The sequence below is a fragment of the Gymnodraco acuticeps genome, unplaced genomic scaffold, assembly GCF_902827175.1.
Source record: "Gymnodraco acuticeps unplaced genomic scaffold, fGymAcu1.1, whole genome shotgun sequence".
NCBI classification, from domain to species: Eukaryota; Metazoa; Chordata; class Actinopteri; order Perciformes; family Bathydraconidae; genus Gymnodraco; species Gymnodraco acuticeps.
The window spans coordinates 336,283-355,628 of NW_022990943.1; the positions used below are offsets into that span (position 1 = coordinate 336,283).

Genomic DNA, 19,346 nt, shown 5'->3' on the forward strand with positions numbered 1-19,346 from the left:
GTAAGTGTTGCTTGTCGCAGAAACTATTTTGAAGTAAGATGTGTCTGCCTGTGTTGTTAGTTTAGAAAAAATGGAGATTTTTTGTAGTATTTTTCCTACACACAAAACAAAGTGCTTCACAAATAAAAATAATTAAATACAACAATAATAACCCCTCAGTTCAAAGACAGACCAACACAACCTAAAACAATTAAAGTTTTTATTTTTTATTTTGGACAGGGAAGAGACAAAAAGGCATAAATGGCGTATGATGAGATGAAAATACCAGGTCACACAAAAAATACATAATTCTTTTTTCTTTTTTTAAAATTCATATTCAATTAAATACTAAAAGATAAAACAGAGATAATGGGATCCTGTAACATTTAAAATAACTAGTTCACCAGTTGGATACACACAAGAACCAAAAACACTCTTATTTCAAGCTAATTTTGTCCAACTTCATGTTGTGTTGTGCCATGTTGTTATGGTTTGTGGCAATACATTAAAAATAAATTAGCTTTGCAATATAGTTTTTACAAACCTTAAATTCAGATAACTCCTTAATTGAACTTAGGGGAGTTTCTCTCCCACACACTCCCCCCCTACATGAAAGGTCTTCATTGGACTTCTTTGTTTTCTATTGTAAAATTGTGACAACACTATGTAACACTGGGGCTTCTATTGGCTAGTGCTACAACATTTTACGTAATAGGCTAAGGGGCGGGGCATATCAGACGGTTGACCAATCACAACAGAGCCGGCCAGTTAACCAATCAGAGCAGACTGGGCTCTGGTTTCAGACAGAGGGTGAAAAGAGGTGCTGCAGCACAGGCAGTGTGAGAACAATAAAGAGCTTTTTGATCATTAAAGCATGGAGACATGTCACAGTGGAGACACTACATACTGATATACACCTGAACATCAGCAGGAGAGGACTCTTTAAAGTAGAGACACTACATACTGATATACACCTGAACATCAGCAGGAGAGGACTCTTTAAAGTAGAGACACTACATACTGATATACACCTGAACATCAGCAGGAGAGGACTCTTTAAAGTAGAGACACCACATACTGATATACACCTGAACATCAGCAGGAGAGGACTCTTTAAAGTAGAGACACCACATACTGATATACACCTGAACATCAGCAGGAGAGGACTCTTTAAAGTAGAGACACTACATACTGATATACACCTGAACATCAGCAGGAGAGGACTCTTTAAAGTAGAGACACTACATACTGATATACACCTGAACATCAGCAGGAGAGGACTCTTTAAAGTAGAGACAATACATACTGATATACACCTGAACATCAGCAGGAGAGGACTCTTTAAAGTAGAGACACTACATACTGATATACACCTGAACACCAGCAGGAGAGGACTCTTTAAAGTAGAGACACTACATACTGATATACACCTGAACACCAGCAGGAGAGGACTCTTTGAAGTAGAGACACTACATACTGATATACACCTGAACATCAGCAGGAGAGGACTCTTTGAAGTAGAGACACTACATACTGATATACACCTGAACATCAGCAGGAGAGGACTCTTTGAAGTAGAGACACTACATACTGATATACACCTGAACATGAGCAGGAGAGGACACTTTAAAGTAGAGACACTACATACTGATTTACACCTGAACATCAGCAGGAGAGGACTCTTTAAAGTAGAGACACCACATACTGATATACACCTGAACATCAGCAGGAGAGGACTCTTTAAAGTAGAGACACTACATACTGATATACACCTGAACATCAGCAGGAGAGGACACTTTAAAGTAGAGACACTACATACTGATTTACACCTGAACATCAGCAGGAGAGGACTCTTTAAAGTAGAGACACCACATACTGATATACACCTGAACATCAGCAGGAGAGGACTCTTTAAAGTAGAGACACTACATACTGATATACACCTGAACATCAGCAGGAGAGGACTCTTTAAAGTAGAGACACTACATACTGATATACACCTGAACATCAGCAGGAGAGGACTCTTTAAAGTAGAGACAATACATACTGATATACACCTGAACATCAGCAGGAGAGGACTCTTTAAAGTAGAGACACTACATACTGATATACACCTGAACACCAGCAGGAGAGGACTCTTTAAAATAGAGACACTACATACTGATATACACCTGAACACCAGCAGGAGAGGACTCTTTAAAGTAGAGACACTACATACTGATATACACCTGAACATCAGCAGGAGAGGACTCTTTAAAGTAGAGACGCTACATACTGATATACACCTGAACATCAGCAGGAGAGGACTCTTTAAAGTAGAGACAATACATACTGATATACACCTGAACATCAGCAGGAGATGACTCTTTAAAGTAGACACTACATACTGATATACACCTGAACATCAGCAGGAGAGGACTCTTTAAAGTAGAGACACTACATACTGATATACACCTGAACATCAGCAGGAGAGGACTCTTTAAAGTAGAGACACTACATACTGATATACACCTGAACATCAGCAGGAGAGGACTCTTTAAAGTAGAGACACTACATACTGATATACACCTGAACATCAGCAGGAGAGGACTCTTTAAAGTAGACACTACATACTGATATACACCTGAACATCAGCAGGAGAAGACTCTTTAAAGTAGACACTACATACTGATATACACCTGAACATCAGCAGGAGAGGACTCTTTAAAGTAGAGACACCACATACTGATATACACCTGAATTTGAGCATAATAGGGCTCCTTTAAAAAAACAAAATAAGAATACATCTACATTTTATCTTCTTGCCCATTTTCACACGGAACCGCAACACATAACATGTGATTAATAAAAACACTTAGTACCAACTAAAGTCAATAAACAAAGGATTGAATAAAAAAGAACAAATACATTTACATATATCTGATCAGAAGGGACAACAGTGACATCACTTGTTAATATGATAGAACAAACTGCTTGGCTGCTTTTAACATTTATTAGGTCACAGTGGTTTTTATGAGTAAAGAGCTGTATGATGGCAGCCGCCCAACGTGATGCAGAGCCTGGACTGACCTCAGTGCTTTGATGTGTGTGTGTGTGTGTGTGTGTGTGTGTGTGTGTGTGTGTGTGTGTGTGTGTGTGTGTGTGTGTGTGTGTGTGTGTGTGTGTGTGTGTGACAGTGAGAGATGGCCTCTGGCTCTAGTGATGCTGTGTGAACATCAGCGTCACCATTCAAGGTTGATTGGTTTTATTGACTGACCCCACATCACGCACACACATGAACCTGCAACAAAAGCTCCACAGTGAGTGAAAACAATAAACACAACTCAGTGTGTGAGACTCGAGATGTAGCCACGATGTAGCTTTTCATTACAGCCCTCTTTCATGTTCCACACAAAGAGACAGCTGAGTGATTTCACACTACATCCTGGAGCTGGTTGTCCAGACATTAGGGCAGCGAACTGAGAAGATATAGCATTATTTTGTCATTACTTAAAGAAAATGTAATATGATTTGTTTAAATTTGGTTTTATGTGTGGAGCCGAATCTTCAGTCCCAATTAGAATCCTGTACAGAGATAAAGAAAATAAAAAGTAAATAGATTATAAGACTGATAAAGACAATAACACAAGAAAGAACGGTTTCTGGAAAAATACTTTTTTTAATTAAACAAGAGGGTTTTTAGAGTCATTGCATTTGTATAAAGCCTTAATTGACTGTATGTGCAAATGGGGAACAGTTACTAGCCACACATCAACAGAAATCCTTTAACTGTCCCACAGCAGGTACATTTACATTGACAGTGCAGATACAAGGAGAAATCTAAATAGTAGAGTAACATATTACATAAAAAGTCAAGCACATGTTTATAAAATAGAAATCACATGCACGCCAAAGGTAAAAATAAAAAAGTAGCATAATTATAAAGTGGCCAACATAAGCCAAAACATCATTTTCGTTCAATTAGATAGATATATACATGATAGATAAAATACACCACTTCATGTACAGCAACTCTTCGTTTGAGTACCTTATTATTTATTTGAAGAAATAAAATAATATTCCCTCTCCTCCTGAGCACTGACACTTCTTGTAGATGTCAAGTTCAGACACCTCCATGTTTCCAGAGTGTTTTTCTCTTCTCTGGACTTTATCATTGAGCAATTTGCATAAACTGCAATTTGCACTTTGGTTCAAATGTGAAAAGAACACTTTATCCATCCTTTCAATATTTCTTAGGGATGTCGTGAACCCATTTCTGTTCTCAAGGTTGAACACATTTCAACAACAGTGAAGGGATATTTAACAAAAGTTAGCAAAGTTAGTACTAAACTGTAACCTAATGTTCTATATTATTATGGTTTGTACAAGTCACTTTATCATTCAGAACACACACACACACACACACACACACACACACACACACACACACACACACACACACACACACACACACACACACACACACACACACACACACACACACACACACACACACACACACACACACACACACACACACACACACACACACACACACACACACACACACACACACACACACACACACAGCATCCTTGGCAGCAGAGGACAGCTCTGTGATAATCTGCTGAATTTATGACAGCTGAACATCTCTAAGCTCTCTGTAAAATACACCCCACTGTGTGTGTGTGTGTGTGTGTGTGCGTGCGCATGTGTGCCTGTCCTGATGAGTCAAAACATGCCATCTTTTATAAACTTTTTTATTTTTCAAATGGAGCAATGTAAAGCTAGAGTCTTGGCTGAAAGGCATAGTAATAGTGTATATTAGTGTACTTTTTTACATTTTGAACTGAGTAATAACATTTTATGGTACTTTATACTTCTATTCCACAACATTCGGACAGCTTAAGTTACTTAAAAAATTCTGAATAATCGCTAATCCAAAATATAAATCAATTTATAAATATAAATAATAAGAAATAATAATTATAGGTAAATATAACAAGCAATTGTAAATAAAGTGATTATTTTAATCCAGGTATATATATGATTTGGAATTTAGCTTTTACACACAATAAGAACTTTTCTAAGGTGTATTCTTATGACAATGTTTGTACTAAAGATTTTGAATAGAGGACCTTTACCAGGAACTTATCATGTTTGCAGTCTGGTATACAGTATTTATTCTACTGTACAGTATTACATTTAACATTCAGTTTAATCTATAACCTAATTGTATGCATCATTTGCTAATAGTTTACTTATTTTTGAATTTTAATTTCCCCATTGTATTACTTGCACTCATTTTTATTGTACTCATTTACTTCCTTATGTCTTTTTTTATATCCTAAGATATATGTTTTATGATTTGTATGGCCAACAACTACATTGTGGCTATTGTGCATATGACAATAAAACCTTCAAACACAATCATTGTGAAAAAGCATTGTTGTTGCACACACTGCCGAGAGAGGGCGCTGTCACTCAAAAATAACATTAATACAAACATTTGGAAAATAGTATTGATTGAAATTATTGTGATTATTCCACCAACTATTTGCTACATGTTTAATTGAACCTGGAGGCTATATATCGCGAGGTTGAGGTGGAGGAGGAGGAGGTGAGCGGGGGGCAGATGGGAGGGCTGATCGGGACGGTGACCCAGTTCACCCCACACACCAACACCGGAGCACCGCCTGCTGAGCACCGTCCGGAGAAACCACTGCCATTCTGATGATGAAACTACTACTGGTGTTTCCAGCTTTCTCACACACAGTTTGACTTCCTGTCCTTGAGTTAAACTAACTAACTAACTCAGTCTGTGTGTGTGTGTGTGTGTGTGTGTGTGTGTGTGTGTGTGTGTGAGAAAGAAAGAGAGGAAGGAAGAGGGAGGGATTGGAAGAGGAAAGGAGCTCGAGCGTTAGTTTTCTGAGCATCTGGATATTTGTCTGGAGAAAAGAGAGGAAGAAGACAGATTTGGATGTATGGAATACCAAAGAAGAAGACAGAAAAAGTTCACAATAAGAAGAGAGGAGGATAGGAGGCGGGAAACCAGGAGGAGAGTGTTCTTTTTCTAACGGGACAGGAGGACTAACAGCAGGAATGTTACCGGTGAGTTTTTTGTGCTGTGATTTATATCTTGAAATGTTTCTTCATGGCTAACATGTGCTTCATAATCCATGCTAATGACTTAAATTCAGAGGTGGAAGAAGAACTAAGAACCTTCACTTAAGTAAAAGTACAAATACTTTGGTTTGAAAGTCCAGGATTCATAATGTTACTTTGGTAGAAGTACAGATTATTGTCAGCTAAATGTACTTCATTTAGTAAAAGTAAATATTCATGCTTTTAATTGCTTAGAAATACATGTAAGAGCCTCTAAGTGTTGCAGTTTTTTAATATTAAGAGCATTTTTAAAAAATATATATATTGGTATTTGGTAGTAGCCTACAGGCCTGCATTATGTCCTATTGAAATGTCATATGTTTTTATACGTCAAAAGTAGCTGGTAACTATGACTGTTAAATAAATGTTGTGGAGTAAAAAGTACAATAAATTCTTCCAAAATGTAGTGGAGCATACATTGGAAATACTCAAGTTAAGGTGCTGTTTACACGAGAACGCAAACGGTTGTATCCGCTCCGAGGCCGTAACGGAAACGCGGAAACGGACCCCGCAAACGATAACGGGTCCCAAGGTGGATAGATCTGCAAACGGAACGCTCTGGGGTGCCAAACGGCTCCGTGTGCACGTCCTATACGATAATTTCCTGATAGCGATGAAGCCACAGCCCCACTTCTCCCCACCTCTGCTGCTCACTGCTGTAGCATGGTCAGTAGCAACTGTCAGTAGCTACTGCTACTGCTACTGACCTTGCTACAGATGTTAGTGCAACATCTACAGCTCCTCTACCACAACCATCAGCAACAAGTGGACATGGAGAACTACATGAACTACATTTTGCTAAATCCACCTCGGGGCATAAACAGAAGGGCAACCATGGCAACCATGCTCGGGGGTCTTCTTTGCTGCTTTTAGTGTATTTTCTGGCAGAAGTACAGCGCCACTTACAGGCCCGACATATGTACTACAGCGTCTCCAGCGCTTTCGAGCGGTCTCGTGTGAACGGAAGACCTTTTTGATATCGTATTCAGTTCGTTTGCGTTTCGTATGCGTTTGCGTTCCCGTGTAAACGGGGTCTAAGTACAAGTATGACAAAACAGTACTTAAGTACAGTACTTGAGTACATGTACTTAGTTAATTCCCACCTCTGCTTAAGTCTGCCCTACAGTTGAAGGCTTTTCGGACGTGTAGCTAAATGGCAACATTAAATTGTTACTAAATGGAATTTCACCTTTTGAAGTATTAATTATGTTTGACAATTTCTACCTTTTTAATAGCTTTAACCATCGGCTTGTTTTCACTTCAACAATTCCCCAAATAACAGACAAAAAAGCAGGGCGTGTGCAGCTTTTACAAACTATTATAAAAGGTAGTTTATTAAATGTTTTTCAATCATTACAACGATTTCGACAAACTAATCCCTTGAACTATTCATTGACTGGCTCAAATTGTAACAGTACAAAACCGGAAGTTCTGCGCTCTCCTTTGAAGACGGTAACCATTTACCCTAAACCTACTGGAGTGTGTTTTGGGCTTTCCATTAATAATCCTTCAATGGGCAATGGAGGGAGCCTCGTTTGTGGTTTAAAGGGTCCAAAGGATGGATGAATATTGTTTTATGAAATATTTTAAAACAACACCACCCTTATTTAGATAGATGTTAGTATGGTATTTACAAATTACAACAGTTGTCTATTATTCTGGTTGGTTAATTTTGAGCGATCAGAAAAACCATTGCCAATTAGGTTCAATGTCCTAAACTTTGACACTGCTGTATGTTATAGGGATGTGCATCTCCATCACTGAGGCCGATGCGATGCGCATCTCGATACGTTGCCACGATACGATACATTAACGATACATTTGAAACACCAGGCGATGCGATACGATACGATTCACCCCTGTTGCGATACAGTTCGATACGATTTGATTCAACATTATGCGATTCGGTACGATGCGATTCAACACGATGCAAAAATAATGATACTTCAATATGGTACGACAGAGGATTTTTGTTTTATTCCGCAGCAGCAAATCATACATTAACAAAAAAGTGCTTTACATATTTGGTACTGCACATCCCATCATGCCGTTTATTTTTTTACCTTTAAAAGCTCTCCAGAGTACAATTGTATAACACCTCAAAACAATGTAAGGATGCATTGTTCATGATTAACAATATGCAAATAACAGCTACCATAGTGCAATGCCCATACAGCTGCCAGCCTGATGTGCTTAACACTCATTCATAGGCTAACTCACCAGTGAGCAGAAAGCAGTGGTTTATATATGAACAATAAAGAATACAAATAACCTTTCACAAACAGGTATTTCATAACTGCTTACAGTAAGGAAGACATTTAAATTATTATTGGCCGTCACAGGCTGCTGTAAACTAAACACCACTCTCTCTGACAGAACACCTCACTGAGTGATTTAACTCATATGTCTAACTTTCAGGTTTCTCTTTTCAGCCGCAGACCCCATGTCGCCTCTTTATGTGCGTTCCTCGTACTACTTGTGTACTTTAAAGCGGCTCGGCATCGTTAACAATTTGCGAGCGATTTTTCAAGTTGACCATCTCTAGTATATAGTGCCGCGCACATACCATCAGGACGTTACTGATGGGGTGCGGCTGCGGAGTGATACTGTGTGTATGCAAGCCCGCATCTAGGACGGATCTATGTATCATGGCTGTAGACCTGTTAAGGCGAGACACGGCAGGCAAAAACATCGTTTTTCAAGTACTGGTCAATTTTGAGATTTTGTGCTATTTTGATTCCATAACATGTTTTCTTTCAGGCTTTTGGAAGGAAAACGTACAAAATACACATTTAAGTGTTTATTTTACTATAGTTTGTCTATTTGCGTCTGTAGATTTCTCCTAAATTCACCAAAAGTTAGCATTCTAACGTAACATAAAGTACCGCGACCGCTGTGTGCACCATGTCAACAGAGGTATCGCTGGAAAGCTGTGTCTCTCCTGCACAATCTCATCAGATCCAAATATGGTCATTTCCTTTGTATCAGCAACCAATCGTGAAAGCACAAAGGGGTCTTAAACCAAGAAACGAAATCTCATTGGCTGGTGTCAATTTCTGACAACGTGATTCGTTCAGATGCGTCACGTGGTGTGCTAAAACACTTCCTGGTTAGCTTTCAGCTAGAAATTGAAATCTCAAAATGCCAAAAGAACGGCGAAAAAAACGTTCACAGAGAAGACGACAACAATTGTCACTTGCACGAAGCAAGGTTATATAAAACAAAATGACCCTGAACATAAAATACCTTCACGGAGTGCGTCGATGCGCAAGCTGTCATTCAAAGAACAGGAGGGTTTAGCTAGCGCCTCACTGCAATCTTTAAAGGTCGTTTTCTCAAAATGAGTTTTTTCTCCTACTCTGAGTTCGAAATTTCAACTTCAGTAGCACGTAGAGACACCAAACCTTCCAGTTATATTCCTATCAATATTATGAAGGCTTTTACTGAAGGGTTTGTTCATATATAATTCATAGCCTGAATTATACAACATTGTATACCTAAAAACATGGCGAAAATGGATATTTTAGGGCTGTTGACAGTATTTTCTGATTTATGGAATGATAAAAAGAGATATCCAATATCCCTTCTGTAAAAGCCTTAGATACTAATATGACTACAAAATGAAACAAGAATTTTGAATCTGGCTATATCCAAAGTTCAGATTTCGATTCCTGAAATGTGTTAAAATATGTGCATATTTAATGAGATAATGGATAATTTGCATATTTAAACATGCTATTTCAGAAAACTTGTAATACAAAAGACAATTGCCTTATTGTAAGTAATTAACTGGAGAAATGTCTAGCTGATACCTTTAAGTTAAAAAAATTACCCTATTCACCTGGGGTGTCTCGCCTTAAGTAATAAAGATACCTCATACAAAGGTCTACGGATACCTTATTACTCTCCATGACCTGCGGTCAACTATATAGCCTAGCATAAAGGACTATTACACCGTCTTTCTTGAACAATCCGAAGTGTTGGCAAACGTTTGATTTGTAGGTATTTTTCGGTGCGCTGTGTTTCTCTTTCTCCTCAACTTCCGTGTGTGTTGATAACTGACTCTCGGCCTCCGTAGTGGCGAAGCAAATATCAAAGATCTGAGCGCTGAGCGTTGACAAGATGAGGGGATTTTATATGAATGAATCGGTTTTTTACCGATGCAAAGACGCTACGCAATCGATTAGGGATGTCCCGATCACCTTTTTTTGCTCCCGATCCGATTCCGATCATTTGATTTTGACAATCTGCCGATACCGATTTTTCCCGATCCGATCTTTATGCAATGCATTAAGAGAAAAAAAAGAGGAAAAAAAGCATTCAAGTTGTCCCTTAAGGTTATTTTTTTATTTAAATGACAGTACCCAACTATCCATTCTATCCAACATGGATATAGCTTCTTTTTTTCACAGCAGCATTGGATCAGTTCAGTTGTGCAGCATTGGATCAAAACAAAAATAAAGCTTATCAGTGGTCCACCACAAAATAACCATGTAAACTAATTGAGTGGAGATAGTGCAGTAACAAAACAAAAATAACTCTACTGGAAAGAGGTAGTTTGACTAGCTTCACAAGTTCACATTCAGTCACAAATAATAAAATAAAATAAAAATGTGGCTTGGTGAAGAATTCTAGCCTTAAGACTAACTAGTCTAGTAATAATGCAATGAACAACAGCAGCTTAACATAACATGAATAAACAAAGTATTATATTTCCATCTTACTGGAGTAACACAATTCAATAGTAATCAGCAGCGAACCACTTATTTGTGTTATTCAACAGTATTGTTGTTTTATAGTTATTTGTTAATGTAACCCAATTTGAGTTCTTTGAAATTGAAAAGGATATCGCATTGTGTTTGTTACTTTCGTTGCAGTTGTATATGTCTTAAGTGTAATTTGGCTTGGCTTCCTATTTGTGGACATGCTTTTATTTTGAAGGAGAGGTAGCGCTGTTGACAGGAAGTTGTTGTTGCTTTGGAAACAACGTGACGGAGATTAACGGAGAAAAGTAATATCTACATATAAAGACGGAGAAAGTAAACGATAACGTTTATGGTTAAGTGTTAGCACCCCCCGAAGAGGCACAAGCTCTTATGCTACGTTCACACCGGACGCGATGCGAATATTCGCTTCGCTCTAAACGCTCCTATCGCATCGCTCTAGTCGCTCGAGTTTCACCGCGGCTGCCAGCTGTGTTTACTCGCTGGCTCGGGAGCTACAATTACAACAAAATGAACATATTTTACTGTGATTAAATTGTAATACACGTTTCTAAATGATGCCGACTTAACAACATACTGATGCCGGTTAGTAAAAACCATGAATTAATGCTTGACAAGTCTGCAGACAAGACGGCAGGCGAAACACTTTTTTAAATGCTTGTTTTCTGAATGAAGATTGGGTCGACCAGGCTAAGCTAACGTTGTATATGCTCACTCCACACCAGAGATGGGGACTCGAGTTTGTGACTCGGACTCGAGTCGCACTTAAGTCGCACACACAGAGACTTCAGACTTGACATGGACTCCTGCTCAAAAGACTTCGGACTCGACTTGGACTCGTGTTTTGGGACTCGTGAACAATCATTGTGTTTTCTATTTTTGGCGTATTAAAGGTGGGGTAGGTAAGTTTGAGAAACCAGCTCGAGATCGCTAGAATTTGAAAATACACAACCGGAGAAAATCTGCCACTTCCTCACAGAGCCCCTCCTCCAACACACACGAACGCGCACATGACCAATGAGGGCACGAGATAAGTTTGTGCCCCGATGGAAGGCTGACCGGCAGGTAGGCCATCCAGTTACTTTAGCCGGGCCGGCTATCGGGATGTTAAGAGCATTCCATGGAATATAACAAAAAGTGTATCTCGAGCCGGTTTCTCAAACTTACCTACCCCACCTTTAACATTAACATCATGGTCACACCATGGCGACCGGCGGTACACCTGCAGCTGTACCGCTTGCAGGTTCAACTATAAAAACTTCGAACAAAACGCCGGCGGCACCAACAAAAGGAGCGCACACTGCAAAGTCTGCAATATTAAAATCAAGGATGCTGGTGCAACAACGTCACATTTCATCAGGCACTTGAAAACTCACCCGGAGAGGTCAGTCACATTAACGGATATAGACGGTTAGCAAACATGTTTAGCTCAGCATCAGCTATATAATGTTAACTTAGCTTGCTACTAGCTTTGTAACTGAATATTTGAAAAGATGAGTGAATGTTTGCTTGTCACACTTGTTTGCGTTGAGTGGCGTTGACATCCAACTCTTGACATGACATAAAAAAGGTCGGTAACGTTAATCATTACGTTCCGCTGCCACCATCTACTGGCTAACGTTAAACGTAGAAAAATACATAGTTACATACATAAATACATCTGTCGGTTTATAGGCAGGTTACAGGTTTATTGTTGACCACGTAACGTTAATGTTACAGGTTTATCAGGTTACCATTACACTGGGTTTGAGTGAGAGGATAGAGGAATATGTTTATTTATAGTAGACTTAAAAGATGTCATTAGAGACCCAGTGTAATTAAACAATACGGTTGCAGAGGTCACATTTTAACATTTTTGTCCACTGGCCAAATGGCTAGCCTAGTGAATGTTGAAATTTTACCAGCCACTCAATAGATTGCCATTGTTATTTTTGGCTGGTGCGTGCAACATACAGTACCAGCCACGTGCACGATTTACCAGCATTTGGCTGGTAAATGGTGTTAATGGTAGATATCTCTTTTGGAACAGGTCATGTTTTAATATCACCAGTTCAGTATATTTCAGATAATATTGCAGCAATAGTTTTTTAGTTGCAAATGGCACAGAACAAATGTATACTTTTAAGTACTTTTAACACAGTTTCCCTGCGGGGGATTAATAAAGTATTTGTGATACTGATTTCTGATTCTGAAGTGTTTTGCTTATAAGTTGTTTGCATTTAGCTAAAGTGTGATGTTTTTCCTCATATTGCATTGCAATAGCCTGTTTAAAGTGATCATATAACAAACAACTAATCAGTACTGATACTGTATGCTAATAGATATAGGAGTGATAATAATACAGTAAATGCTTTGAATTTCTTAGATATAGCTGTGCAGTATTCTTAACAGACTGGATAGCAGCAGACAATAGAAGGCTTATTACAACCAGAAGAGACATGAGACTTTTATTTTTTAGAGACTTGAGACTTGACTTGGACTCGTGACCAAAGACTTGAGACTTGATCAAGTCTCACCCCACAAAGACTTGAGACTTGACTTGGACTCGTGACCAAAGACTTAAGACTTTACTTGGACTTGCAAAAAAAGACTTGTGAACATCTCTGCTCCACACTCATAACAACGGCCTACAGACATAAATAAGCCAGCGACTGTATTCGCCATGACACAGACAGTCTGTGGTTTGTTCTTGTTTAACTTGTGTCCAGTTTCTGAACAGATATGAGGAGCTGTGATCTCTGTGTGCTAACTGCTAACAGCTAATGGCTGATGTTTTCTGGTTTAATGTCAGTAACGGCAGACTGAGATCCTCACCGCTGATTGGCTACCGCGAGAACGCGTCACGTGAATTTTACGCTCGAGTTGAACAAATTGAACTCTCGCGTTTGACCCGGCCCCCTTCAATCGCCTCAATCGCGTGATTCGCGCCGCGTCCACCGCTTCATGCGCGCCGTCGGAGCGAATTCGCGTCTGATCGTGTCTCTGCATTGACTTTACATGTAATCGCGCCGCCCCCAAACGTTGCATCGCGTCCGGTGTGAATGTAGCATTACGTTGATATTGGAGATTTCAATAAATTCAATTTGGAAAAAAAACGGGGAAAAAAATGAAAAAACAAACAATCGTATTAGATTGGAGTGTTGTTCTTTCCACCACGCGGAACCTCCTTCTTGCAAACATTGCATCTGGCTGTTACACTGCCTTCGCTTTCAATTTTATAATACTTCCAAATTCCTGACATTTGCTCTGTCCCGACTCCCGAGTCACCAGCTAAACGTAGCCTCTCGTTAGCTTACTGTTACTATTAGACACTGCGCCCACTCTGTTGCCAGATTTGAGAGAAATAAGCAACCAGGTCTGAAAACAAGCCCAAAAGAAGCAACACATACATGATGTTGTGTCATTTTTAGGGGTGCACCGAATGGGAAATTCTTGGCCGAAACCGATACCGAAAATAGGAAACAGTTGGCCGAAAACCGAATGCCGAAAGGCCGAAAATGATTAATAGAAATATATATATATAATGTATACATTTTTTACCAATGTTGTTCAGCTACCTGATTATGGAAATAGACATGATTATCGCAAAACTTAACTTAAATAATAATCACTATTATGGGTCCATAAAACATTTATTCAGCACTTTTGAATGCATACAGTACATTTATATATGTCATGTATTATTGCTAAAAAACATTATATCGCAGTCTTAGTGTCGCCAACTCGTTTCTAATATGCAAAGACAACAAATGCGTCTATGATGTGTTTTCGATCAGACGAGATCTCTCTCCCGTCTGTGTGCGAGGGGGCGGGGCAGTTTACACACACGCAGCTGCTACATGCAGCGGAGCACACTGCGGAGATGGTGGAGAGAACGCGCTCCGAGGTGTGGTTAAACTTTACCCGTCTCGATGTGGAGAATACTTGTTACCATAAGTGCAATAAGAGTTTAGCATGTAAGCACGAGCAATTTGTCTAAACATTTAGCAAAAGTGCACCGCATGCATTGCAGACGGAGGAATGTACCGGGTTCGACCGTCTTTCTAGTAGCTCTGTAGCCCCATCCACGAGTAACGTTTCCACGTCAGGTGTTATGTATGCTAGCAGCAACACACGGAGTTAACTACATGATACAAACATGGGTTAATGATTAGAGGTAACTGAGTTATTTAGTTTGTTAAAATTTCAGCTATTCTGTTTACAGTCTGTCATCAGATTATTTAATACGATTTGTTAAAGGCTCAGGGCAATCTCGATGACAAAGGTCAATGTTCCCCCCCCTGTGAGCCAGCCGCGAGCATGGTCGCCGCGTCTTTATTACGTCATCACAACAACACATTAGGTTACCAACGTAAGCCTGTTCTGACATTCGGTGATATTTTTTCGGTGCTAAAACCCTTTCGGCCGAAAGCCGAAAGGGCCTTTTTAACCATTTTCGGCCGATAATTTTCGGTGGCCGAATATTCGGTGCATCCCTAGTAATTTTAAACCTAAACTAAGGCCTCAGGATGACTTTAAGACGTGAACATGGTCATTTTTGTTTTGTAACATTAAATAAAATAATTTTTTTAAAGATTCCCGATCTTTTTCTCCCGATTCCGATCTTTTAAAAATCACGTGATCGGCGATCGGAGCCGATCACGTGATTGGATCGGGACATCTCTACAATCGATGCATCGCGAGTTCAACCCGGTTCAACCCAAACTGTAGCCGATGTGCACTCTTTCAACCGGTGCACTCGCATCTTGAACGTTTATGCCGGTGCACCGATGCGAATCGGTGAATCTTAACATCTCTAGTATGTTATGATCAGTGGCGGAACCAGATATTTTCTTTTGGGGTGCTGTGGGGTAGCTTGACGTTTCATAGAGGGTGCTCAAACATGTAGGGTTTCCCATTAATGTCCCGGGCGCTACAGTTGAATTTTCTACTGCAACACTCCCCACACGCCAGAGTTCCCGTTAGCCGGTAATTACCGTACTACGACCGGTAAAATATGCTGAAGACCAGCAAATCTAAATCTCTCCGGTCAAAGTGTCAGTTCAAAATCATTTCCGTTTAGCGCAATACCACATCAGTTGAGCAACTTATGTGACAGACAAAAGAGTATGTGACAGACAAGAATAGTCAATTCTAATGTCTAACACTTAATGTGGAGAAAGAGATGTCCTGTATGGGTTGATTGTGCGTTGATCTGTTGGTAATGCCTCGGGGTTCCGGTAGGCATGTAAACAAATGCATAATGCTGCGCTATACTTTGCGGCCTCACCCTGTTGCATAGCGACACTTATTGTTTAGGTGTCTTTTAATAAGCAGGTAGTCATATCATTAGCTAGAACTAGCTGGATCTGATCGATATGGACATAAACGCGAGTGAAGTCTAATCTGACGGGAGAGAGAGATCAGCTGCTGCTGACGAGTCGACACGCAGCTCTGCATGATCAGCGGTGAGCGGACAAAACACACACTTCAGGTTAGAATATCACACGTAGCTATTTTAATTACCTCTCAAACTACCTAAACTAGTTATAGATATGTTTAGTTTCACTGTCGGGTCACTCATTACTGATCCGCGAGCTGCATGATAGAAGGAGAGCGCGCTCCGTTTATTTTCCCCGTGTTATTGTAAATTACTGTTCACTTTTGAATAATGTAGTTAATCTACTATAATTAGTTTAATATTTAATCATATCAATTTGTTTTAAAGCTCAATAAATAACAAAGAAGACCTTTGACCGGCACTTTTCTCATTTTGTCCGGAAGATTTAAACTTTAACGGACATGTTGACCGCCGAAAAAATATTCTAACGGGAACTATGCCACACGCACACACACAGTACAACCGCGACTGTTGCAAGGAAGGCTCGATAATCAGCTCACGGCATATAGGTGTAAGCAGGGGTAAAGTGCTATTTTTTTTTAAAGTGGGGGGTAGACCTAACATCCTCTACAGTCCGGGGGCAGATTTTTTATTAAATATTGAAATGAAGTGCATCAATCTGGTGCACTTTGAGAGCAAAATTAAGAGATCTATGGATACATCTCTCAACACTCATATGAAACAGAACTGTAAACCAATTTTCTATTTATGGATATTTTAAAATCACTCCCCTTTTAAACTGTATTCTTCTTTTACTGTCATAGTATTTCATACCTGTTTTTCATTTATGCTCTTATTTTTTTATACCTATAATGATCATATAAACGTGTGCCTCAGAAATACTTATTTACATTAATCGTGACTAAACTACGGTGGCCGGCAGGTGCAAACGCTGCACAACGGCCCAAAACACATACATAAGCAGGAAACACCTGCAAATAATGAAATGAAAAACAAACAAACCCTGAAAACAAATACAACAGAAAAACGCTGCATTTACAGAAATTATGCAAACTAAATACAACACACAAACCCGAAAACAAACGCAACAGAAAAACGCTGCAAATACTAAAACGATATGCAAAGTCAAAAGCACGTACAAATCCCAAAACTCATACAAGAAAAAAACATTCCGGAAGTGCTCCAGGCCTCTAGGGGGCACGCTACGTGGAACAGATTGATGTATGACCAGACACAGAGAGAACGAACAAGAGTGATGGAAATCGGGAGGAAAGAAAGTTCATTTAAATGGAGAAAGATATAAGAAGGTAAGTTTTGTTTTGTTTTTATACATAGAGCGTCATATTTATATAGCTAGCGTTACCGTGCCTAACTACTACACCAGCTGAGGAGAGGAGAGCTTCACGTGAAGAGAAGATAAAGTGAGGGAAGTGTTACGATTATTGTGTTATGTCACATTTTGTATGTCTGGTTTTGGGTGTTTTGCTGTTCTCCCTGTCATGTTTTCTCCCTTGTATATTGTCTGGTCCTTCTTGTTTTTCCCCTGTCGTTAGTTTCCCTGGTGTGTCTAATTGTCTGATTGTGTTCACCTGTCGCCCTTGTGTTTCTCCTCCCCTGTCCGGCTGTTTCTCGTCTTGTGATTACCCCTCCCTGTATTTAGTCTTGTGTTCTGATTGTCTGTGTGCCATATCCTTGAAATAAAGGTATTTTCAGTTTTTTCTGTATTTGGGTCCTGCCTGCTTCACTCACCGTAACAGAACGAACCAACCAAGATGGACCCAGCAGATGATCAATTTGAGGTGGAATTACAAAATGTTTCCTTTTATTTGGCTTGCTGCTATGATTGGTGGAAGGGAGCGTCCAGTGTTCTGCAGAAGGAGGCCGCTCGGGTAGAGGCGCACCGGTTGGCTATGGAGAAACCAGGCTTAGTGAAATTCTTACCTGGCTGGATTTTGAACTTCCTCTGGGTGTGTGATTTCCAGCCTGCTGACTACAAACGTCTCGGTGTGTTCTGTCCAGAGTCAACCCCTGTTTCTTCCCCATGTCCTGCTCCTGTCCAGGAGCCGTTCTCTGGAACTCGTCTGGCTTTTGGAGGTCCACGAAGCCTCCAAACGGCTCCTAAAAGGAGTCGTCGCAAGACCAGGCTAGCAGCCCGTGCCCCAAGAGCCATGGTTCCGGCCCAAGTTCTGGCCCCAGCAGCCATGGTCCCAGACCCAGTTCTAGCCCCAGCAGCCATGGTCCCAGACCCAGTTCTGGCCCCAGCTGTCATGGTCTCAGACCCAGTTCTGGCCCCAGCAGCCATGGTTCCAGACCCAGTTCTGACCCCAGCAGCCATGGTTCCAGACCCAGTTCTAGCCCCGGCAGCCATGGTCCCGGCCCCAGCGGCCATGGTTCCAGACTCAGCTCTGGCCCCAGCTGCCATAGTCCCATCTCTGGTCCCTTCTCAGGTCCATTCTCTAGTCCCTACTCTAGTTCCTTCTCTGGTCCCCTCTCGAGTCCCTTCTCTGGTCCCCTCTCTAGTCCCTCCTCGAGTCCCCTCTCTAGTCCCTCCTCGAGTCCCTTCCCTAGTCCCTCCTCAGGTCCCTTCCCTAGTCCCTTCCCTAGTCTCTTCCCTAGTCTCACCTCTAGTCACTTCTCTCGTCAATTCTCTAGTCCCATCTCAAGTCCCTTCTCTAGTCCCTACTCAAGTCCTTTCTCAAGTCCTTTCTTGAGTTCCCTCTCCAGTTTCTTCTCGAGTCCCCTCTCGAGTCCCCTCTCGAGTTCCCTCTCGAGTTCCCTCTCGAGTCCCCTCTCGAGTCCCCTCTCCAGTCCCAACTCAAGTCCCTACTGAAGTGCCGTTGGAGGTTCCGCTGGGGGTCCTGCCAACTTCATGTCCTGTCCCGTTGGGGGTCCCGCCAACAAGTCTTCTGCCGGGGGTCCTGCCAACCCCTTGTCCTGTTCCGTTGGAGGCCCCGCCATCACCTGTCTCGTGGGGGGTCCTGCCAATTCCTGGTCCTCTTCCGTGGGGGATCCTGCCGAAGCCTGTCCCACCGGCTCCGGTTCCTGTTCGGCCGACACCGGGTCCTGCCCGGCCTCCGGAGCTGTCTGGTCTTCGCCCTCGAGCCCGGCCCCCTGAGAGTCGCGGTCGTCGCCCTGAGAGCCCGGCCCCCTGAGAGCCC

General features: G+C 41.0%; 1 protein-coding gene across 2 annotated transcripts in view; it reads left to right on the top strand.

Annotated features, from left to right (window-relative positions):
- Positions 1-5,642: 5,642 nt before the first annotated feature.
- LOC117558517 (apoptosis-stimulating of p53 protein 1-like) overlaps positions 5,643-19,346 on the top strand; it is a 107,764-nt gene continuing 94,060 nt past the window's right edge. For both annotated transcript variants that reach the window (XM_034234764.1, XM_034234766.1), the window contains exon 1: positions 5,643-6,069. In XM_034234764.1, the coding sequence (XP_034090655.1) occupies positions 6,061-6,069 (9 nt within the window). In that variant the 5' untranslated portion in view covers positions 5,643-6,060. The remainder of the gene's footprint in view (positions 6,070-19,346) is intronic.